Source organism: Vicia villosa, linkage group LG1 (genome assembly GCF_029867415.1).
Source record: "Vicia villosa cultivar HV-30 ecotype Madison, WI linkage group LG1, Vvil1.0, whole genome shotgun sequence".
NCBI lineage: Eukaryota > Viridiplantae > Streptophyta > Magnoliopsida > Fabales > Fabaceae > Vicia > Vicia villosa.
The window spans coordinates 103,739,201-103,765,096 of record NC_081180.1 but is presented as its reverse complement, the minus strand read 5'-3'; the positions used below and the strand labels follow the sequence as shown (position 1 = coordinate 103,765,096).

General features: G+C 38.6%; 1 protein-coding gene across 1 annotated transcript in view; it reads right to left on the bottom strand.

Annotated features, from left to right (window-relative positions):
* LOC131650581 (uncharacterized) overlaps nt 1-24,717 on the bottom strand; it is a 58,204-nt gene extending 33,487 nt beyond the window's left edge. Inside the window, exon 1 of the mRNA XM_058920289.1 lies at nt 24,309-24,717. Within this exon, the coding sequence (XP_058776272.1) occupies nt 24,309-24,717 (409 nt within the window). The remainder of the gene's footprint in view (nt 1-24,308) is intronic.
* Nucleotides 24,718-25,896: the final 1,179 nt, after the last annotated feature.

Below are 25,896 nucleotides of genomic sequence, written 5' to 3'. Positions count from 1 at the left end.
ATTTCCTGCCAACGAAGTGCTGCCGAAATTGTACCGCGAACTGCTTTTCCTTATTCTGTTTTCATTTAACCGTCTATTTTCTCACAACGATTTCTACACTGGAAATTGTTGTGAACTTTTCATAGATCTAGCCTTACGTTAGATTTATCGCTTTATTTCCTTGTTTTTATTTTCTGCCATTTAAATTCCGAAGAACGATCCAGCCAACCTGTGGTGGAAGTTCGAGTACTTCAAGATTCAATTCAATTCAGATTTATTTTAATTCAGGTTTTTATTTACCGCCTTATTTATATTATTTATTTGCATGATATATTATATGCCATTTAATATGCTTATTATTATGAACCGAACCGATTTATGCATGTTTAATCGTATTAATATGTCTGGCTAAATTACTTAAGGTGTCGGTATGTAAAGTAAGTTAACCGTAGGGATCCGAAATAAATTGGCTTAAATTATGTTTTATTAATTATCACTTATTTTTGGTTTATATATCTAGTTTAATTAGTAAGTCTTAAAACCAATAGAGCGAAAGTTTGAGGGATTAGGACGGTCAAAGGTTAAAATCAATAGAGCGAAAGTTTGAGATCTTTAACTGGATAGTAGACATAGGACATTAGTTTTAAGGATGGCGAAGGCGTATTAAAACTAATTGGAACTTATTTATTTTCAAAAATTGTTTTTACACTCGAGCGGGATGGCGAAAGCGTACGTTAGGGGTATTAGCTTGCTCCGAGTCAACAGAGCGAAAGTTTGAGATTAGGAGATTTAAATAGATAACAACCTCGTAAAATAGGCATTTTATTAATTACATTGTTTCCAAAAAGCTCTTCTAAAATCTAATGGGATGGCGAAAGCGTACATTAGGATTAGGATAGTAGTCTGAATCAACAGAGCGAAAGTTTGAGACGAGGATTTTTAATCAATTGGAATTAGTAAAGATTTTTAATTTAATTATGCAAAAGCCAATGAACCTTCGGATTACCTCTAGTTAAACGAAATACATACTGATACCTGTCTTTTATTATTATTCTTTATTTTCTCACAATCACTTTCCCTTAGGAACAATCGAAATTTTAGTACTCCTAGCTTTACATAGTAACCTTAGATAACGGTAGATCGATTCATAGTCCCTGTGGATTCGATATCTTTTAAAACTACACGACACGACTGTGCACTTGCAGTTATCAGATTTATAGACACGTAAAGTCGCGATCACCAGGGACTTCCAAGGCGAGCTCCTTAAGCTCAGAAGGTATCCCTACAAAGTTGAGTCGTACATAATCTCTGGTAGAAAAAGCCATGTCCTACAAAACAGTGTAAATATAAATTTCTCGGTCCTTGAAATTTGTTAGTGGTTATGATATGTCATGATGTTATGATGTTATGATGTTATGATGTTATGATGCCAAGTAGATAACAAACACAAACAAGTCACACAATTGCCTTAAGGGTAGGCTTGCATGAAGTTCATAGGTATATACCCTTCTTCCTTTCGTTTAGTTGGTTCAACCTGTCCTAAAAAGTAACCAGGTTCTATGGTGCTCATATCCCTGATCTTTCTCGTGGGCATTGTCTCAACATAGCACTCAATCGGCCAGCCAAAAGCATCCCTTGAGTCCAATCTCAATGAGTGTAGCATCGAGTACCAACCGGCTTCAGTCAGGAATCCGAAGCCAGCCATCTCGCTACTTCTTATAAGCCAAAGTCAAGTGCGACTAAGGTTCTAAGGGCGAATTAGTGCTCATGACACCACGCGGTAGCCAAATGTCTCCTCGATCAGATTCAAGGGCCATCAGGACAAACCAAAGCGTCGCACTAACGGTGGCCACCAGTTCAACCGTAACGATACATGTCGTACAGCCTCCCTGGTCTCATGCCACATACTTAAGGTACACTAGATCCGGGTGTAGGACCTTTCACACAGCAGAATACCCAAAACAACCCTGCAAAAGTAAAGCAAGCAAAACAAACAATAGAAAACATTTAAGTGAATCCTAAACTTTTAAGGTAACCCCTCTTAATCGAAAAAAAATCCCCAGCAGAGTCGCCAGTTCTGTAATACGGTGAACTGACTTTTTTAATTAATCGGAATGTCGCGGTAAGCAAGAGTCGCCACCGACTTTTATTTTATCCAAACAAATTCGGAAAGGCAAAAAGAAACAGAAAAAAACCTTTTAAAAGAAATCTAAGTTCGGGGGGTAATTTATGCAAAGGGAAGGTGTAAGGCACCCTTTGCATCCATGGTTTTCCATGGGCTCTTAATTGCTTTGCTTGCTCGTTTGTTTAGAAAATGTAGATGAAAGAAATAGGGACTTTAGCTTGTGAATAAGCGTTGCCCTTTTGAAAAATTATGAGAAAGAATATAATAAAAGGTTTGAGCATTGCAAGGCAATTAGGGGCAATTACCTTAAACTCAGATGATAGGTCTCTTTTTGCCTTTCAGAATGAAAGGGTCTATCCTTGCCATAAGAGGGCAGGAAGCCTTTCGTTTGGAGGTTGAAGGGTCATCGAAGCATCCTTTGCCAAAAGACTGTCCCATGCCATAGAGAGGCAGGTAGTCTAAGGCAAGGATCAGAATAAGCCTTTTCGTTGGCAGCCAGAAGATACCTCAGCCTTTTTCCATAGGCAACATCCGAGGGTCGAGGTCATTTGTGTATCGAAGGCAGCATCATTAGGGTCATGACGTTTTTTATCGAGGCAACAGGCTGAGGTATCCTCGTATTCGAGGGACATGGCTTATTCTGCAAAAAAAACACGAAGGCAACAGGCAACAGGCAACAAGGCAACAGGGAGGTTACCCCAAAAGGGTGCGTGTGTGCAACAATCACGTGATTATATTCAGATATTTATCTTTTAATTAGTTATTCTAATTCAATTAACGAGTTGCACTCCCTAAATTACTAACCACGCAGTTATAAAGTAATAAAGGGGAAGGGGACAATGAAACCAGCGGATCCCCAATGGGGTTTGACACAAGTAATAATTACACAGAAAAATAAAAGGTTAGGGTTTAGGGTTACCAATGACGTAGCTTTGACAATTGTTAAACCTGAAAAGGAGGAAGAACAAGAAGGCAAAGTACAGTGAGTGCATTATTAGTTCAGAGACAATCAGGGTTAACCCTAATAAAATAAAAGGCAAATAAATTAATAATGATTAATAAATAATACTTAGCTTCGATTTGGATTTGATCTGATATGGTTAGAGTCGGAGGAAACCTCGGAAGTAACCCTGAAAAGACAAGGCAGAAAGAGAGGGGATATCTTCAATGTATTATCAATCCTGGTTAAGATTCAAATGGAATATAATGGTAAATCGATTTAATTAATTATTGGTCTTGCGACCTAATTAATTAAATCGAGGCAAAAAACTAAATTGAGTAAAAAATATTTTTTTTGGAATTTTTCGGAATTAAAATAAAATAATAATTATTTTTTAATGATTTAAAGATAAAATAAATTAAATGAATATATAAATAATTACATTTATAAATAAATAAATAAGCATGTAAAATAAATATTTATCATATATAAAAAGTTCTTAAAACAAATAAATAATTTACTATTATTAATAAGAAAAAAAAGATATTGAAATTAATATATATATATATATATATATATATATATATATATATATATATATAAGTATAAATAAAAATCAAAACTAGGTTGTGTAATTAAAAATAAAAAAAATTACAAAATACTTAACTTTTGATTCAGTGTAGTGCTCGCCTGTGGAGCATGATGGACTCGCAGGTTGATGCACGTTGGATCTGGAATTAAGGAGATCGTAAGGCCAGGAACGAGAGAGAACATGATAGCGTGTGCATCGTAATGCACAGGATCCAGCTGTTCCACTTAAAAGATGCGCGCGCGTTCCATTTGAATGGGCCAATCACACGACGACACGAGGTCGTCTTCAACCTTGGATTTTCAGCAGCGCGCTTTTTACAGCGCTTATTGGCAATGGCGTTGTAAAAAACTCCATCTTCCATACCTGCGAAATAGCGAATACATGCAAACGCATACAGAAATTTGGCGCGATGCCACTAATCAATCCGTCTCGTTCATACGAATGCGTGGGTACCTGCTTTGTGGCCTAAAAATTCCTCAAACGAAAACCCCCAAATTCAAGGTTAGAACCCTAACATGGCGGATCCGGATTCTCACGTTTAAAACTCACCAAACTTTCCAGAAACAATCATTAGATGATAATAAACACGAATATGCAATTAATTTTGAATGACAATGTATGTACGATGCAAATCGATTCAAGTTTAGAAGTGACAAACCGAGTGGGATGCTCGCGTGTTCTTGAGGTTCTGGGCCTTGTAACTGATCGGGAAAGCTTCCTTGATGCCTCAGGAAGCTTTTTGCATCTTTAAAAACTCTTGAATCTCTCTGTAAGCAAGAAACCGAATTGGATTTCTTTGAGTTTTTTAGAGCTCGAGTTTGAGTTTTCTGACTGCAAAAATCTTGTCCTCAAGGGTTTGGTCTTGGTCAGTGTATATATGAGATTGATTAGGTTAAATAAAAATGAAGGAAATCTCTTTGAATCAAGAATTCAATGTGATGGAAATTTGATTGAAATTATGAAGAAATTTTCCTTGATTATGGCTCAATTTCAATCTTCTTTTACCAATCTTTTTGTGCACGAATTTATGATGATTACAGGATATATTTGAGGATTGGATTGATTGAAATTAAAGATAAATTGAATCTTTTCAATTTTCCTTCTAAATATTTGATTAAATCATGATTTAATTGAATGTTAATTCATATAAAAATCAAATTTTAATCAAAATTTCGTGGCCTTCTAATTAGAGCTTCTAGATGACTTGGGGAACAAGCTTGGGCCAAAACATATTGGGCCTCTTTGCAAGAAAATTCATTTTGAAGCTCTTTTGTTCACATTTCTTCTTCAAAATTTAGCCAACTTTGACAAGGTATATCTCCCTCAAATTTTGAGGTATGGGGTGTTCTTGGACTTTTTGGAAACCTTAGAGAGTCCTCTAACCAATGTCTTTGGTTCCATGTCAAAATCATTTTTCATTCTCATTTTATGACATTTTGAAGAAAGTGTCTTTTTGTTGACTTTTGAAGAGGACCTATAATGTATGAAGCCATATCTCTTGAACCATTGATCTATGGGCTCTAATTCTTGGACAATTGGATAGAGGAATGAATTCCCTTCAACATGAGCTTTGGTGGGAATTTTTCTGATGAAGTATGAATATTTGGCGAATTTTCAAAGTTTGGTTGACTTTTTCAGTTCATGCCCAAAATAGTAACTTTTGCCTTTTGACTTTTCTGATCTTTCCTTGCATCATCATGATCAACCCTTGATCAAATGATGGTTTTAGGGTTATGAGGATGTTGTTGACCAAATATCTTGAGTTTTGACTGTATTTTGACTTGAAATGACCATTTTGCCCTTGAGAGTCGACTATTGACCTAATCAAGTTTTGAGGGACTCAATTTGCTCTGATTAATTTGAAACTTTACATGGAGATTCTTTGGGATGTTGGTGACCCTATGGAACCATCTTGAGCCATTGATTCCGTGATTTTCCTTTGAATGACCCAAACCCTAGTTCAGAGCCTTGTATAGGAGAATTTGTATAGGAGCTTTGTCTTTTGATTTGATTTTGTGTATGGAAAATGGCATGGGCAAATTTTGGGGTATGACAGGAAGAAATATGGATTAGTCATCGTAGATGATTATAGCCGCTGGACGTGGGTAAAATTCTTGAAACACAAGGATGAGACTCATTCAGTGTTCTTTGATTTCTGCATTCAGATTCAATCTGAAAAAGAGTGTAAAATCATAAAGGTTAGAAGTGATCATGGTGGTGAATTTGAGAACAGATCCTTTGAAGAATTCTTCAAAGAAAATGGTATTGCCCATGATTTCTCTTGTCCTAGAACTCCACAGCAAAATGGAGTTGTAGAACGAAAGAATAGGACTCTGCAAGAAATGGCCAGAACCATGATCAATGAAACCAATATGGCTAAGCATTTCTGGGCAGAAGCAATAAACACTGCATGCTATATTCAGAATAGAATCTCTATCAGACCTATTCTAAATAAGACTCCGTATGAATTGTGGAAGAATAAAAAGCCCAACATTTCATATTTCCATCCTTTTGGATGTGTATGCTTTATTCTGAACACTAAAGATCATCTTGGTAAGTTTGATTCCAAAGCACAAAAATGTTTCCTTCTTGGATATTCTGAACGCTCAAAAGGCTACAGAGTATACAATACTGAAACATTGATTGTAGAAGAATCAATCAATATCAGGTTTGATGATAAGCTTGGTTCTGAAAAACCAAAGCAGTTTGATAATTTTGCAGATTGGGATATTGATATATCAGAAGTTGTTGAGCCAAGAAGCAACGCATCAGAAGCAGAGCTTCTCAGAAGCAAAGAATCGGAAGATCAGGTATCAGCTTCTCTGGAGGATCTAAGCATTTCTGAAGAACCATCTGTCAGAAGATCATCCAGACTCATCTCTGGTCATTCAGAAGATGTCATTCTTGGAAAGAAGGATGATCCAATCAGAACAAGAGCATTCCTTAAGAACAATGCAGACTGTCAATTAGGTCTTGTGTCTTTGATCGAGCCAACTTCTGTTGATCATGCTCTAGAAGATCCAGACTGGATAATTGCTATGGAAGAAGAACTGAATCAGTTTACAAGGAATGATGTTTGGGATCTTGTTCCTAGACCAGATGGATTCAATATAATAGGTACAAAATGGGTCTTCAGAAACAAGCCAAAAATGAGAAGATGAGAAATTCTTATGTATGGGTATCTGCTGAAATGAAATTTTTTTTAAGAAGTTCTGATTGAAATCAATTAGAATTGTGATTCAGTTATTACTAACGTTTCATTGTCTAAGTTGATTCAGAATCTCTTTAAAAGCAAAACAGCTGTAACTGGCTATCCAGATGGTAAACACGTGTTCACTATTCCTGGACAAGCGTGCGTGCAGTTGAGGGGACGTCTACTTAGGTAACTGTGCAAATCACATCTTTTGTCATTATTATCTCTCCTCACGTCACGTAACATTAAATGCTTTTCATCATTTACTCTCTTTCAGTTTTCTTTTTATATTCCTCAAACGTTTCTTTTCCCTCTCATATTTCTCTCTCTCTGCATTCAGTTTCTTTTTCGTCTCTCTCCTTTTTCATATCATAAACCCTAGCAGTTTCCAATATCTGCAACTTCATCATGAATCCATCGTCAAGCTCTGGGAATCAAGATAATGATCGGAAACAAAAGAGAAAGGCAACTGTCGAACCAGAAACCAAACCAAAAAGAGTAAGGATCACTCCCTTCTCAAAGACCTCCACCACCTCTTCCTCCTCATTCACCCTCTCGGAACCACCTTCTTCACCATCTGGTATCTCCTCTCCTTCAACCCATCCATCAGACATTTCTTCATCTCTCTCACACCCTTTTCCCACCAGAACACCTAATCCCTACAGTGTTGTTCTTCCCGACTCCAGGTTCACTGTCAACCCTCCAACCCCTACCACTCAATCATATCTGGAGCTTTTACAGTCTGATGTAAATGGCTGGTTGGAGATTCTGGGTGCTGCTCACCTTAACCATCTGGATGAGTATGCCACAAGCAACCTTTGGGATACCTTTCGTCAGGATTTTCTGGATAGGGCAACAGACACTCAGAGAAGGATCATGTCTGAAGCTCCTGGTATTCGTGGTCTTCGGCTGGAAGCTGGTGAAAGCAGCTGTCACCATCTCATCAGGAACAGAAGTGTTCTTGAGAAGAAGATACCTGCAGATAAGTTGGAAGAAGGAAATCTCTGCAGAGACATCGTGGTGTGGAAACCATGGTTTCCTGTGCTGACTGGAGATTTTCAGTGGCTGTTCAACTGGTTCAGAATGAACCCTTCTGAAAAAGCACCTCACATGGTCTTTCCAGTAGTGGTGTATCCTGCTGAAGTTGCTGGTCTTACTCCTCCAACAAACCTAGCAGCTATTCTTCAAGCATTGGAAGATGGAACTTCTGAGCTGCCTGAACCAGAATATGCTAAGGCTACTTCTGAGTCAGACTCAGATGAGGAAATGGAAGATGCACAAGCTGAAGATCTCCCAGAAGATCACCCTGCTGAGATTGCTGTCCCTTTTGGCAGATATTCAGGTGCCTCTTCTTCTGGTGAAACCTCAGCTCTGATGGAGACCTTGGAAACTCTTCATCAGAATCAAGCTGTGCTGGCTTCTCGTTTGGACGCGCAAGAAGCAGCCAATGCTGAGTTTCGCTCCTTCATGGCAAGGCAAGCTACAAGCACTGACGGGATTCATGATGTTCTGGCGCGAATTTTGCGTAGGCTAGGATCTTAGTCCTTTGGTCTTTGTAGTTTTCTTTCCTGTTGCATATGTTTTCCTGCATTCCTCTCTTGTAATTTGTCTTTTGTCTATCTATGAAAACCTTCTTTATTTTTTACATTCCAGTGATTTTCTTTGTCGTTTTATTCATCTGAATCTTTTTGAAATATTCTTTTTGATGTAATGACAAAAAGGGGGAGAAGATAAATGATAAATGATTTGATTAATCTATCAGTTGCTGGGTAAAGCTCCCACACATTCACTAACAAGAACTGCAAGTTCTATATGGTTTAAGTGTTTTGCAGGTATAAAGAAGTAAAGAGAATCTTCAAAGCAAACACAAGAATAAGCTCATGGAAACTGAAGCAAGCTGAGTGCTGTCAAGCTTCAGAAATCAGAAGCACTGATAATAGAATTTGATCCATATTTGTCTATTTGATATGACAAAATTCTATTTGCTCTGATACATTATTTTAGCCTATATGGCTCTGATACATATAATGTGTTCGAATATATATTTTATGTTCTAACTCGTTCATGCTGACTTTTGTCGTTTAGTTTTTGTTCTGTAACATTTCAGGATGTAGAGATGCTCTGATGATGCTCTGGTACATTCAACAATGTTCTGATACAAATCTAGCATGAAGTGATGTTGGTAAAAATTCAAGCTCTGAAGCTATCCGAGGGAAGCAGAAATCAGAAGCTGTGAATGTTCTAAAGATCCAGAAAACTCAAGTTCTGAAGCTGTCCTAAATGGAAGCAGAAATCAGAAGCTGTGAATGTTCTAAAGATCCAGAAAACTCAAGTTCTGAAGCTGTCCTGAATGGAAGCAGAAATCAGAAGCTGTGAATGTTCAGAAGATCAAAGAAATTCAAGTTCTGAAGCTGTCCTAGATGGAAGCAGGAATCAGAAGCTATGAGTGTTCTAGGGATCTAAAGAAATTCTAGTTCTGAAGCTGTCCAATGGAAGCAGAAGTCAGAAGCTATGAATTCTCTGAAGACAGAAGCTTATATGATCGTCTCTACCGAAATAATCAGGGAAGTGTTTTGTTAAAGTTCTTCGAGTATTTATTTCAGGGGGAGATTATTTATCTCAGGGGGAGATTGTTAATCTCAGGGGGAGACATATTCATATGCTTATGCTATAGCTGTGTAATTTGTCTTTTGCCGTCTGTTCTTTCTGATCGCAAATTCATATCATTTATATATGTTTTTGTCATCATCAAAAAGGGGGAGATTGTTAGAACAAGATTTGTTCTGATCAATTATCTTAGTTTTGATGATAACAATAATATGAATTTTGCTTAAGATAATATGGTACTCTAATCCAATGCAATTTCCCTTTCAGGAAATATATAAAGAGTACGCATAATTCAGCGCTCAGAAGCTTTGTCTCAAAGGGTTCAGCATGCAACATCAGAACATGGTCTGGCAAGACATCAGAAGATGGTCGAAGCAGTATCAGAACATGGGTCTATGGAAGCATCAGAAGAACAAGAGAACAGAAGCACTGAAGTTCTGATGGTATCACGCTCAGAAGCACTTCAAGGTCAGAAGATCAGAAGATGCTTTGCACCAAGCTGTTTGACTCTGATGATATTCAAACGTTGTATTCACAAACATCAGATCAGAAGAAAGTACAAGTGGCAAGCTACGCTGACTGACAAAAGGAACGTTAAAAGCTACTAAAGGCTACGTCAGTAGACACTGCGTGAACAAGGCTCGAGGTAGTTGACAAAAGCGTATAACATTAAATGCGATGCTGTACGGAACACGCAAAGCATTAAATGCACTCAACGGTCATCTTCTCCAACGCCTATAAATATGAAGTTCTGATGAGAAGCAAGGTTAACCAATTCTACACCTATTCTGTGAATATCAACTTGCTGAAACGCTGTTCAAATCAAAGCTCAGAATCTTCATCTTCATCAAAGCTCACTACATTGCTGTTGTAATATATTAGTGAGATTAAGCTTAAACGTTAAGAGAAATATCACAGTTTGTGATTATCGCTTTTAAGAAGCAATTGTAATACTCTTAGAATTGATTACATTAAGTTGTAAGGAACTAGAGTGATCGTGTGGATCAGAATACTCTAGGAAGTCTTAGAAGTTATCTAAGCAGGTTGTAACTAGAGTGATCGTGTGGATCAGTATACTCTAGAAAAGTCTTAGAGGGTATCTAAGCAGTTGTTCCTGGAGTGATCAGTGTGTGATCAGAAGACTCTGGAAGACTTAGTTGCTGACTAAGTGGAGAACCATTGTAATCCGTGCGATTAGTGGATTAAATCCTCAGTTGAGGTAAATCATCTCTGCGGGGGTGGACTGGAGTAGTTTAGTTAACAACGAACCAGGATAAAAATAACTGTGCAATTTATTTTTATCTGTCAAGTTTTTTAAAGCTACACTTATTCAAACCCCCCCCCCCCTTTCTAAGTGTTTTTCTATCCTTCAATTTTGTCCTCTCACCATAGCCCAGGGTGAAGAGATGTTTCATAGGGCTTTGCATTTTACTATTTCTTAGTTAAATGTCCCTCTTTGCTTCGCCCAAAGCAATAGAGTTTTGTTTTATAGGGTCTTTTGTTTCAAGAAATGACTGTCCATAAATAAAAATGTCATTCTGTTCCTTCGTTTAGTTTTTCCTTTTCTTTTTTTCGGAAATTGGTAATCCTAGAAAACACCCTTAAAAAACATCAAAATATTCCATTAACTGCATACACCGAGTCTTCCCTCGTTGTCTAAATAAAACTTATCACACATATGCAGATTAATCATAAAATACCCCGTTGAAACGTGCGACCGTATGACTTCTCCAAGCTTTGAGTTTCCTGTATTCGAGGCAGAGGAAGAAGAAGACGAAGAAATATCAAAGGAAATTTCACGATTACTTCAACAAAAGGAAGAGGCCATTCAGCCATACAATGAGCCTCTAGAGATCATTAACCTTGGTTCCGATGGAAACAGAAAAGAGGTTAAGATTGGAGCTTCGCTCAGTTCAGAGATCAGAAAGAGTTTGATACAGCTGCTCAAAGAATTCTCAGATGTCTTCGCTTGGTCTTATCAAGATATGCCAGGGTTGGATACCAGTATAGTGGAGCATCACTTGCCATTAAAAGCCGAATGCCCTCCGGTCAAGCAAAAATTAAGAAGAACTCATCCGGAGATGGCCATGAAAATCAAAGAGGAAGTTCAAAAGCAGATCAACGCAGGTTTCCTTGTCACTTCAGAATACCCTCAGTGGTTAGCTAACATTGTTCCCGTTCCTAAGAAAGACGGAAAAGTCCGCATGTGCGTCGACTACAGAGATTTGAACAAAGCTAGCCCTAAGGATGATTTTCCTTTACCACATATTGATATGTTGGTAGACAGTACAGCAAAATCCAAAGTTTTCTCGTTCATGGACGGATTTTCAGGATACAACCAAATCAAAATGGCACCTGAAGACATGGAAAAAACAGCTTTCATCACCCCCTGGGGCACGTTCTGCTACCGTGTTATGCCTTTTGGACTAAAGAACGCGGGGGCAACTTATCAAAGAGCCATGACTACGCTTTTCCACGACATGATGCATAAGGAAGTGGAAGTCTATGTGGACGACATGATTGCCAAATCAGAAAATGAAGAAGATCACATACAGAATCTGACAAAGTTATTTCAACGCTTACGGAAGTTTCAGCTTCGCCTGAATCCCAACAAGTGCACCTTTGGTGTCTACTCAGGAAAACTCCTTGGTTTCATTGTCAGCAAACGAGGAATTGAAGTAGATCCAGACAAAGTCAAGGCAATTCAAGAAATGCCTTCGCCCAGAACCGAGAAACAAGTTAGAGGATTTCTTGGACGTCTGAATTACATCTCGAGATTCATATATCTCATGACTGCAACTTGCGCTCCTATTTTCAAACTTCTACGGAAAAATCAAAGTTGCGTCTGGACAGACGATTGTCAGAAAGCGTTCGACAGCATTAAGGAATATCTGCTCGAACCACCAATCTTGTCTCCTCCAGTGGAAGGAAGACCTTTGATAATGTACTTAACCGTCTTAGAAGACTCCATGGGTTGTGTCCTTGGACAGCAAGACGAGACGAAGAGAAAAGAGCATGCCATTTACTACCTGAGCAAGAAGTTCACTGACTGTGAATCCCGCTACTCCATGCTCGAGAAGACGTGTTGTGCTTTGGCTTGGGCTGCCAAGCGTCTCCGCCAGTACATGATTCGACATACGACTTGTTTGATCTCTCATATGGATCCAATCAAGTACATCTTTGAGAAGCCTGCTTTAACCGGGAGAATTGCCCGTTGGCAGATGTTGTTATCAGAATACGACATTGAGTATCACGCACAGAAAGCCGTGAAAGGAAGCATTCTAGCTGAGCACCTGGCTCACCACCCACTCAATGGTCATGAATCAACCAGTTTCGACTTTCCGGACGAGGACGTCATGTACCTCAAGATGAAAGATTACGACGAGCCACTACCAGACGAAGGACCTGAGATAGGATCCCAGTGGGGCTTAATCTTTGACGGAGCTGTCAATGCTTATGGACGAGGAATTGGGGCAATCATTGTTACGCCTCAGGGTACCCATATTCCATTTACTGCCAGATTAACTTTCAAATGCACAAACAATGAGGCCGAATATGAAGCTTGCATCATGGGTCTCGAAGAAGCCATGGATCTAAGAATCAAACACTTGGATGTATATGGAGATTCTGCTTTGGTCATCAATCAAATCAAAGGAGAATGGGAAACACGCCAACCAGGGCTAATTCCTTACAAAGACTACGCAAGAAGATTGTTACCATTCTTCGACAGGGTAGATTTTCATCACATTCCTCGTGAAGAAAATAACTTGGCTGATACGTTAGCCACACTCTCTTCCATGATTAGGATAAATCATTGGAATGACATTCCTCGGATCGATGTTATGCGCCTGGATAGGCCCGCTCATGTGTTCACAGTAGAAGCAATCATCGACGACAAACCGTGGTATCACGACATCAAGAACTTTCTTCAAAAGCAAGAGTACCCTCTTGGGGCATCAAAGAAAGATAGAAAGACTTTGAGAAAGTTAGCTTGTAGATTCTTCTTGAATGAAGATGTTCTGTACAAGAGAAACTTCGATATGGTTCTGCTCAGATGCGTTGACAGAAAAGAAGCAGAAATACTCATGAGAGAAATACATGAAGGTTCCTTTGGTACTCACACCAATGGACATACCATGACAAGGAAAATACTGAGAGCAGGATATTATTGGCTGACATTGGAGTCAGATTGCTACCAGTACGCAAAGAGGTGTCACAAATGCCAGATCTACGCCGATAGAATTCATGTGCCACCATCTCTTCTCAACATACTCTCTTCCCCTTGGCCTTTCTCCATGTGGGGAATCGACATGATTGGAATGATCGAACCAAAAGCGTCCAACGGACATCGCTTCATCTTGGTAGCCATAGACTATTTCACCAAATGGGTTGAAGCAGCTTCATATGCAAACGTTACAAGACAAGTTGTCGTCAGGTTTATCAAGAATCACATCATCTGTCGCTACGGCATTCCTAGCAAGATAATCACTGACAATGGGTCAAATTTGAATAACAAAATGATGAAGGAGCTTTGTGAAGAATTCAAGATCGAACATCACAACTCATCTCCTTACAGACCAAAGATGAATGGAGCTGTAGAAGCAGCTAACAAAAACATCAAGAAAATCATTCAGAAGATGGTCATCACTTACAAAGATTGGCATGAAATGCTCCCGTATGCTCTTCATGGTTACCGTACATCAGTACGTACTTCGACTAGAGCAACTCCTTTCTCCCTTGTATATGGCATGGAGGCAGTCCTACCAATAGAGGTTGAGATTCCATCAATGAGAGTCTTGATGGAGGCAAAATTAACAGAAGCCGAGTGGTGTCAAAGCAGATTCGACGAATTGAACTTAATCGAAGAAAAGCGCATGACAGCTTTATGCCACGGACAGTTATATCAACAAAGAATGAAGAAAGCTTTCGACAAAAAGGTTCGACCTCGCACAATCAAAGAAGGCGACCTTGTACTCAAAAAGATTCAATCTTTTCTCACAGATTCGAGAGGGAAATGGACTCCCAATTATGACGGCCCCTACGTGGTCAAGAGAGCTTTCTCAGGAGGAGCCTTAATACTCACGACTATGGATGGAGAAGAATTCACCCGTCCTGTGAACGTCGACGCAGTCAAGAAATACTTCGCCTAAATAAACAAAAGAACAGCTCGCTAAGTTGAAAACTCGCAAAGAGCGACTTAGGCAAAAAAGAGCGTCTCGGTGAATCGAAAACCCGAAAGGGCGATTCAGGCAAAAATTAGAGACATAAAAAAAAATATATAATATATCAATCCCGGTAGACTTAAAACCCGAAAGGGGTAGTTTACGCAAAAGTTAGGGATATATGGCAAGTAACTGTGTTCAGAATAAACTTGATCATTCAAAATCCATAGCGGAGTATTCATCAGCAGTAGGTCATCTTCTACGAAGCACGAATACAGCGCAACTCGGAGTGGAAGGGAAAGATAATGGTCGTCACGTTTCATCGTAGCCCTTTTCCCGAAAATTACCAATTTCCAACTTTGTAAATACTCCATGGAATCAAGCATTCGGCTGATTACCATTCCATATATAATAATTTGAGCCTTGTGCTTTTCCTTTGCAATCTAGTCTTATTCAGTTTCTTGAAATGCATTTTAAGTTTAAACAGTCATTTTCTTGAAACAAATGTTTTTATAAAAAAAAATAAAATGAATTTACTTGCAAAAATAAAGGTGAAATTTCTTTCTAAGGTTTACAAACAATAGGAAGAATGCAAACAGTTGCTCCGAGAACGGTTGAGACTCCGGGAACCAATATTTCCCCATGAGGTCGCTTTGCGAACATCTCCCGATGACGGATCTTTACTTCAATTCATATTACTTACTTCGGACAGCGGACAACTGATAACGAGGTATTCCCAACAGAGTTCGAACTACAAGAAGAGGACATCTTCTGATCCACAAGAATTTCAGTCGTATCATAGGATTTTACATCCGCTACAATTCTATTCACATTCACTTTACATTTTATCATTGTCATAACATTCATGCATACATTACATCATAATTGCATAGCCGAATCAGGCTTTGATCCTGTGAATGCCTAAGTCATTGAGGCATGAACTCGAGTTTCCCCTGCAAGTTCCGGAGAAACTTTTTCCTTCGAAACAACAGTTCATACACAAAGATCTCACCAAGCAAGTCAACAAATGGTAGTCTCCCTCAAGGAGATAGTTTGTTCACTTTTGGAATTCCTCAGCCAAGATTCTCCTGCAGAGCGACATTCGACAGTCTTCTTCAGACAAGATAGTCTGCTTCACATTTTGGAATTCTCTAGAGGTTTGGTATTTCCCCCAGCAGGGTCAAGAGGTGCCACTTCTTGTCAAAGAAAAATTCAGAATCTCCCAGCAGATCGACAAATGATTCCCCAGCGGAGTCAGCGAATGATAGTCTTCGTCCAGAAGATAGTTCAGATTCCCCAACAGAGTCAGCAAATGGCAGTCTCTTTCAGCAGAAGACAGTTTGCTCACTTTCTATCATAACAGAGTCAGCAAATGGCAGTCTCTTTCAGTAGAAGACAGTTTGCTCACTTTCTACCATAACAGAGTCAGCAAATGGCAGTCTTTTTCAGCAGAAGACAGTTTGCTCACTTTCTATCACAACAAAGTCAGCAAATGGCAGTCTCTTTCAGCAGAAGACAGTTTGCTCACTTTCTACCATAACAGAGTCAGCAAATGGCAGTCTTTTTCAGCAGAAGACAGTTTGCTCACTTTCTATCATAACAGAGTCAGCAAATGGCAGTCTCTTTCAGCAGAAGACAGTTTGCTCACTTTCTACCATAACAGAGTCAGCAAATGGCAGTCTTTTTCAGCATAAGACAGTTTGCTCACTTTCTATCATAACAGAGTCAGCAAATGGCAGTCTCTTTCAGCAGAAGACAGTTTGCTCACTCTCTATCATAACAAAGTCAGCGAATGGCAGTCTCTTTCAGCAGAAGACAGTTTGCTCACTCTCTATCATAACAAAGTCAGCAAATGGCAGTCTCTTTCAGCAGAAGACAGTTTGCTCACTTTCTTTCATGACAGGGTCGACAAATGGCAGTCTTCCCCGGCAGAAGACAGTTTGTTCCCCTAAACAATTGGCAAATGGCAGTCTTTTCCCAAGAAAAGACAGTTTGTCTGTTAAATACTCAAGAGATCGACAAATGGCAGTTTCTTCAAACAGTTTGTCTGTTTCTGGGATGTTTAACTCCCCACAGAGTCGATGAATGGCAGTTTTCCTCTTAGGAAAACAGTTCATTGATTCCCCAGGCATCAGTTGACGAATGGCAGTTTTCACCCCGAAAACAGTTCGTCCGCCTTCAAACAAAGTCATTAGCCCCTCAAAAGATCATGAGGCCGTATGACATTCTTTCAAAGACGTCAAGTCAAAAGGGAAGATGTTGAAGTTTCTTTACAGCCGTCAAATGGCATCTTATCTCCAAGCGCTGATAAGAAGTTTGACGAGGAAACAAACCTTTGAAGTTTCTTTACAGCCGTCAAATGGCATCTTATCTCCAAGCGCTGATAAGAAGTTTGACGAGGAAACAAACCTTTGAAGTTTCTTTACAGCCGTCAAATGGCATCTTATCTCCAAGCGCTGATAAGAAGTTTGACGAGGAAACAAACCTTTGAAGTTTCTTTACAGCCGTCAAATGGCATCTTATCTCCAAGCGCTAATAAGAAGTTTGACGAGGAAACAAACCTTTGAAGTTTCTTTACAGCCGTCAAATGGCATCTTATCTCCAAGCGCTGATAAGAAGTTTGACGAGGAAACAAACCTTTGAAGTTTCTTTACAGCCGTCAAATGGCATCTTACCTCCAAGCGCTGGTAAGAAGTTTGATGAGGAAACAGACCTTTGGAGATTTTCTTTTTATCTGAGATATTGTCCAAACACAACTAAGGCCAGTTTCGAGATATGGACATCCGAAACGAGGGGAGGTTGTTTACCTTTCTCTAAGTATCAACACTTAGTTAAAGAAGATGGATTGCGCATCCTATACTGCCATCCGTTCGCCAGAATCCACATCAAGTATTTCTGCAGGAGTTTGTCTCCTCATCCCCCGCCAAGTGCGACAACGGGATCAAATCATGCAAAGATTGTATCATCTCAGGAGCGCCCAAAATTCGGGCATTCTTTGATATTTAAGTCTCTTTTACGCAGGAGAGATCGAGATCTCAATCTCTCTCCCTCCAGATAAAAGAAACTTAAATAGGGGCATCTGTCATACCCTAATTTTTGACCCCCCTGAGATGACATATCTTCAGGATTTTCATCAAGTCAAAGCAAGTACCCAGGACAGCCTGACATTCAATCGAGGGTATTCAAAGACAAGAAAACTCAGGCAAAGGATCAATCAATAGAGGGATTAGTCTCTAATACAATCATAAGACTCAAAAGCTTCATTATTTCACCTATGATTGATTAGACACCCAGTCATCTAGGTACAGAATTACTCAGATCAACAGACTAGGGTTTGGAGCCTATCAAGGACTAAAATCAGGGATCACCTTTGGGAAACCCTAAAAAGCCCTTAGGGACCATTCAAAGACATCAATCATCTTCAAATAACTCATATGACAAGATCCACTGGACATTACACCTCAGTTCAAAGTCTACAGTCATCATTGTCCTCTGGTCGACAATTAGGGTTTTTGACCTAATTCACCAAGATAGTTGACTTTTAATCAGGGCATGGATCCAAAACTCAAGACATGATTCAAGAATCTCTACTACCTCAATTTAATCCATTTACACCATTCATTTGAAGATAAGATCTTGTTTCTACACAAAAGTCCAAAAATTCACTTTGTCAAGAAAAGTCAACTGTGTGGGATCATCATTGACTTTTAAGGTTTTTGGTCAAAAAAATGACTTTCAAAGATCAATATCATCAATATATGGATGTCAAAGTCATTTGACCAAAGAAATTCAAAGAAATTCATCAAGGAGCAAAAAGTCGGGAATTAGGGTTTTTGAAGGCATGGTGAGAACTCAAAATTTCACCTACACAACTCAAAAAACTTCCAACATGAAAGTTGTAGATCTTGCAAAATAAAACAACATCTTACAAAGGAACTTTTTTCAAAAGATCAATCATTTATGAAGTTTTGGAAATTTTGAAGTTTAGGTCATAAACACTTAGAAATTTTTCTAAGTGTTTTAACCTAGTTTTCATCCAACTTTAGGCTCATTTTTCACAAATTTCCCAAAGGATTCTGAAGAAACTCCAAACTAATGATTTGAAGTAGATGTTTAGGGCTTTCCAAATTATGTTCAACCTTCTTCAAATTCAATTTGAGCTAGGAGTTATGCTTGTTCAAAGTTGGCCTCATGAAGTAAAATTATAGGTCATGTACAATTTGGAACTTTGCAATTTTGTGCATTTTGCTTCACTAAGTGATGCTACACGACCTCTAATGCATCTGAAACCATACCATACATCAATTTCCATCATTGCATAAGGATTAGAGAAGATTCCCAAAAACAAAAGCATGTGATTATGTAATGATTGCATTTTTGAATTTATGGCAAATTGGTGATTCATCAAAGGAATCTTCTCCCAACCAATTGGAGCTCATTTCTGCAGCCATTTGGTCCCCTAAGATCAAGCAAAACCGATGGCTAGGGAGTGGTATCAAAGAGCTCATCATTGCACTTGGAATATTCTTTGAATTCCTTCATGGCTAAGAAAGCAAATCAACTTCACTAAGGAAGCTCACTCCTCTGCAGCTATACTGATCCATTTGCCTATAAATACAGATGCATTCCTCATTCAAAAACACACCAAAGCAACCATATTCCTTGCTTTCTCTTTCTCTTCTCATGTTCATTGTTTTTCAAAGTTCTTTGGCAAGAAGAATCGATTTCTTCAAACCAGAGCTCATCTTTGGGAAGTGAACATTCTAACATCTCAAGGGAGGTCATTTGAGGTGATCCAAGCACCTGGATCACTTCTGTAAGTGGAGGAACACCATTGTTGCTCTCACTTTGGAGCATTTGCAGTTGGAGGTCCATGGAGTGATTCAGGAGGTTCTGAGCCAAGCCAATCATCCAGGCACACTCCTCAGGTCATAGTGAAGCTAACCAGATGGCTGCAGCTCATCTGTAACTCCAAATTCAACAACCTCCATGTTCACTTGAAGCTGAAATCGAGGGAGGTCCATAGAGCAATTCAGGAGGATTCAAGCTCCAATAAGCATTCAGTTAGCATCATTGAGTCTCAGGGAAGTTATTGAGATCATTCATTCAAGCCCAGTTGCTCTCAATCATCCTCACGACCTCCATTTTCAGAGGTAAGTTTCTGAACTTCACCTCTTTAATTTAAGCACTCACTGAGTTAAAGCTCGATTCTATCTTGTTTAGCATCATCAGAGGATTGAAAACCCTCTATCATCTTGCATTTATTCATCTTGTTTGTCATTTAATTTCAAATTTAGGGTTTATATGTTCTTAGAGTTTTCTGAGAAATTAGGTAGCTGTAGTTCATATAAATAAGTGTTAGTTACATATCTGGATTCGTGAGGAAATTTAGAACAAGATTGATGTTTACATCATGTCACTTAGTTGAGAAACCAGAGAGTTAGGATTTTGAAAATCTTTGAGCTCGAGGAAGAAGATGACTATGGACATGGCGCGCAAAATTTGAATCTGGGGCCAAAGTTTATTTTATTTTGAATGGTATACGTTCCTTAAACGACTGAACAAACTTGCCCTAGTGGCCTCCCATACGCCCTTAGTCTCATCATGCCTCAAGTCTGGGGTTCGAATCCCCCTCGCCCCAGACTTTTTGATTCTTTTATTTTTCAATGATTTACTAGTTGTTTTGAAACATAACCAAATGAATGCAAGTTGCTATCACCACACGCGCGTTGGCTCAGTGGTGTTTGTTTTGAGTGTGTGACCTAGAGGGCGTGGGTTCAAACCCTCCAAGGGCCAAAACTATTTTTTTAACACACAATTTCTTTCATTTTCTCACAAACTTCACATATTTATTTAACCCATCAAATTAATTTATTTTCACTTCATTTTTCACACACTTATCATTTAATATACCTATTTTGTGAATAATCAAAAAAATCAAAAAAATATTATTTATTTCTTGAATTTTAATTAGGTTTAAAATAGTATGTTTTTAAGTGTTTTCTTAAATACTTTAAATATATATTATCACTTTATTTTAACCTAATCACTTTGTAAATAATTTTATGATAAAACCCTAATTGTTTAGGTCTTAATTAGTTAAAAAGTCTTTATTTTTACCCTAATTAAGTTGACTTTTGTCAATTTTCAAAACTGTTTTCAATCTCTGATTAAACGGATGATTAAGGTTTTCAAACAACAAAACCTTGCATCATTCCAAATCATTTTTCAAATTACTTTTACACCAGTACTGTAAAGTACTGGGCCTCTAATAGAGTGTAAGTCCCAAAAACCTTCTCTTCTTAGCTTGTTTTCAAAACTGTATTTTCAAAATCTTCTTTCTGTTTTCAAAACATTCTTCTGGTATTTGAAGGGCATTATTCCCGGTGAAACTCTTCAGATACCTATGTGACCTTTGTCCATCTTCACTTCTTCTGTTTTCAAAAACCATTAACTGTTTATCATATATATTCAACTGTTATCAACAAAACAACAAAAATTACTGTTGAGGCTCTGTACATACTTCTTCAATGGCCTCCACTCCATCCAGGTTAGGCTTTACAAGCTTTCAATTTACAGTCTTTGTTTAAATTACTGTCAAATATAAACTGTGCATATATTAGTTTAGAACTACGTTTGAGTATAAACCCTAGGACAGTTAAACTATATATATATTATAGGAATATGGCCTAGGATAGAGAATGTCTTCCCGGTGAAGGCTCTTTCCTAATTAGAGATCTGTAGTTCAAACCCCCAAGATGAATTATTCCCGGTGAAACATCTTGGCAAAAACCTTAGAATCCAAATAATAGGACACATCCACCCAAAGAGGAATTATTCCCGGTGAAACCTCTTACCCATTTGCTTAGAGCCAAAATAAGTTCAAAACTACATAGCTTTCTCTTGTGCTATAACAAGGACCCTCGATTAGCCTCCTCTTGGGCTTTGTACAAGGACCCACAGGCTTCTTAAAAGCATTTCCAGCTTCCTCTTGAGCTTGTATACAAGGACCCATCAGGTTTCTTATAAACATAGGAACAGGTCTTTAGTCACCTTTTAGCCTACCCTGGTGAGTTTCTTCCAATTTAAACCAGACTTTAAACAAGCTAAGTTTGTCTCAATTTTGCATTGAGTACACCTTTTGGAATGAGAGACATGGACAGTCTCTGTCACCCTTATCTTCATCAATCTTCCTTAGCAGAGTCTAGGATCCATGCTTTGGGTCATCCTCAGCATTGAGTCAGCCTTCATCTTGGGCTTTAAACAAGAAGTCTCCATTAGATAATCTTTCTGCCATTCATTTTCAACAAAACCCCTGGAAAGGGTTAGCCTCCAAAGTCAATTAAAATCAACCTCCATTTCAAATAAATCCCTGGAAAGGGTTAGCTTCCACACTTTCCTTCATTTTCAATAAAACCCCTGGAAAGGGTTAGCCTCCAATATCAGTCTTTCAAAAATAATGTCATTTCTCTTAGGAGATAGTTTCCCCAAAAGAGTCAAAACCCCTGGAAAGGGTCAGCCTCCAAAAAACATGATAAAGTCAGTCTTTTAACAGACAAATTCACCAGCTGAGTCAAAATCCCTGGAAAGGGTTAGCTTCCAAAGAAAAACAGTCTTTTAATAAATAAAATCTCCTCAGTAGAGTCAAAACCAACAAAAATAGTTAGCCTCAACCTTGGGCTTCATACAAGGCACCCAAATAATAAAACTCCCCTGTCAAGACTCAGCCTCAACCTTGGGCATTGTACAAGGCAGATAATAGAGTCTCCCCAGTGAGTTCTTCATCATTCAGTAGCCACAACCTTGGGCTTTGTACAAGGCAGATAAACCATACTTTCATGTGTCAAAGATTCCTAACACTTAGGATCCTTCCCCATATAGTCATCCATACTTAATTCATTTAAGAGTCCGCCACAACCTTGGGCTTTGTACAAGGCAGAAAATAATGTTTTCCCTAGCAACAGTCAGCCACAACCTTGGGCTTTGTACAAGGCACACAAAATAGAGTCATTCATAGTCTTAAAAATTCAATTATCCTCAACAGTTAGCCACAACCTTGGGCTTTGTACAAGGCACACAAATAGAGTCTCCCTAAGTAGAGTCAGCCTCAATTCTGGGCTTTGTACAGAACACAAAAATACCCTGTAATTAATCCCCAGTGGAGTCATCTCCCAGAGTCAATAATACTAATTAATCAATCAAAAAGCCTCAAGCTTGGGCCTCATACAAGCCAGCTAAAGTCAAATCTTTTATACAGTAGATAGACATAGCTTATCTCTATAGAGAGATATTTTTACTACTCTACCACATTCAAACAAACAAACATTTCAATTTCAATTTCAATCAAAGTCTCCCATTTAGGACTCTGAAAGACATGCTCTGGCACATCCCCAGACTTGTACACTTTCCCTAATTTGGACGAGCATCTTTCTTTCATTTTAGAGGCACAATGGCTGTCATACTTGATCAACCAAGTAGACTCCCCTCTTGAATGAAATGAATCCAGTTATTCTGTCACTTTTAAATGTTTGTGGTAGAATAGTACAAATACCTCTCTGTAAAGATGATTTCATGTCTCTTTACTGTAAACAGAGATTTAATTCCAAGCTTCAACCTTGAGCTTCAAGCAAGGCACCCAAAAACAATTAATTTCCCTAGTTAGTTCCCCGAACTACATTAAGCTCTGACTTCCACTAGGGATATGTAGGCATGAGGTTCACAAGGAATCTCAGCGAGCTAATAAAATACCAAAAATAGTCAGTCTGTCTATCTGTCTGTCTTTTCAAATCAAATCAATTCTCTCTCCTAACACAAAGGAGAAACTTTCCCAATCATTAGCAATAAACACAATCACAATGACACAGAGAAGGTTCCTGTAGAGTACTACAGATATGTAGGGTGTTTAAACACTTCCCTATGTATAACCGACCCCCCGGACTCCAGAATTTCTAGTCTAGGTGAAATCCCCACACTTAGCAAACTCCTAGGGTTTAGTTGAGATCTTTTTTCCCCTTTCCTACTCGTAGGACAAATAAGAAAGTTCGTGTGATATCGTAGGAAGAACTGAAATAAAATTCATCCCACCACGGGCGCATTCTCCTTCCAAATTTCGCGTGAAGGGTTTAGCGTGCCGTCCTCCCAAGTGAAACGGGGAGGTAAAAAAAACGACACCACAGAGGGGCCGAAATGCAATTCTAAGGCTCTTGTAAAAGAGGCCCAATCAGATAATAAATGACTATTATGCATCCATTTAAACCAACTTAAGGCATCACCCTTCATGTAAAAGGATATTAAGGATAAACGATTTTCCGGAGGCATATTATAAAAATTAAAAAACTGCTCCGCTTGAAACAACCAATCAAGAGGTCCGGAACCATCAAACATAGGTAGGTCAAGTTTTGGGGTACGAGCTGTTGGTAAAGGTGGTATATGGGAGAGATTGGGGTAAGGTTGTTGGGAAGGAAATTGTGAAAAAGGGGACTGATGGGAAAAAGGGATGTGGAAAGGTTGGGAAGATGATAAAATGGTTGGAATAGGGGGGTAGGGTACAAAGGTTGAGGTGGTGTGAGGGTTATAGTGACGTGTAGGTGTTGGCTGAGGATGTGTGGTGGAAAAGGTTGCAGAATTGCGTAAGGGGGTGTGTGTAGGTGACAGATTTGGAAAATTAGGTGTAGAAACCCTAGAAACATAATGTAGTTGCTGTGTCATACCTGAAGGGGCTGCTGTTCCATGAACAGTAGTAGAGCTACGCGGAGGTACTGTTCCGTGAACAGTAGTTGACCCAGCAGTGGTCCCAGATCCGTGAACAGTAGCAGATCTGCTTGATGTACCAGATTCGTGAACAGTAGCAGAAGGGGCTGTAAGGAGCTGCTGAGGCTCTTTTTGAGTAGCTATTTTGTTAATAGCTGCCATGAGTGAATCAAATCTAGAGTCTTCCACAGTTTTATCATTATCAAACCTTGTTTGGAGGTTAGATAATTCGGTAGAGATTTGGTGGAATCTGACATCCATCTGCTCTTGTGTCTCTTGCATTGCATTGTATAGGTTTAAGGTAGTAATTTGAAGGGCTTCTTCTAAAATTTCTTTAGAAGTGGGGTTGGGTGGTTTTGAGGGAGCCATGGGAGGGATGAGAGGAAGGAGATGAAAGCACCAATGTTAGACTAAGCTAGGCTAAATTTAGATCTAAATGGCATAAAAAGAAATTGACATTAGACAAACTTCATACTTTCTTCATAGCTTCAATATTCAGCAAACTACAATATAAATAGTTAGGGTTTATCCTACTAAATGGGCTGAAAGGAATAGGCCCAAAACATAAAGAGGGAACCAACATAAACTACTAACATCACCTAATTAATAATAATAATCTTTGAGTAAAACTGAAACTTTCTTTTCTCTCTTGGGCCTGTCCAACTTCTTATCAGAAACATTTAGGAATGTTGTTCTCACATCTATTTGATGTAACTCCTTGGTGCTTTTAGGCCTTGGGTTGATTTTTGACTTTGGCACACTACTTTTGACACCATTTTTTCATCTTGTTTGCACTCCTTTCTTAAAAATGCTAGAAGATCATACCTTTTATTAGTAATAATAATTTTAAAATGATGAGTAAATAATAAAACACTTATTTAGAGGGTTAATTCGAGTTTTCTAATTATTCATCCTCTAAAGAGAGTACTATCTTAAGTATCAAGTAATCTTGATAAAGCCTCCCCCTTTCGAGCGAATGGAAACATGCTAGCGTACGTCATTCTCTAGGAATCGTTGGATATGAGAGTTGGTTAAAAACGAGAGATAAATAGATATAAGAAAAATTTATCCTCCTCAACTTTCTAATTGGCCAGATGATCATCACAAATCATAAATGCTAAGACCATCTTCAACTAACATTTTCTTTGATCATGACCGTTGATATACACCATCCCCGAACATTCTTGGATCATAAGCATCATTATAACCAAATCTTCATTTAATATGCACTACGACTTCATTGAACTACAAAGCCTCCTTGCAATACTCACTAGGTTTTCACCTTTGGTCATAAGAGGTCTAGGGTTACATTCTTTAAACAAAATTATTCTAGGTGTCCAAGTCTATTACAGTGAGGGAATTTGTAAATCGGGTGATTCAATTTCATACTATTAAATCCTTTACTATGTGATCTACTAGATTTAACCCTAATCCTCTTATATTCAAGGACGACCTTTAATTTTATAGAATCAAATCAAGGCATTTTTCCTCTTAGTAAATTTACTTAGGGTTTCATGTAGATCTTTTCATATATTTTTTCACCGAGAC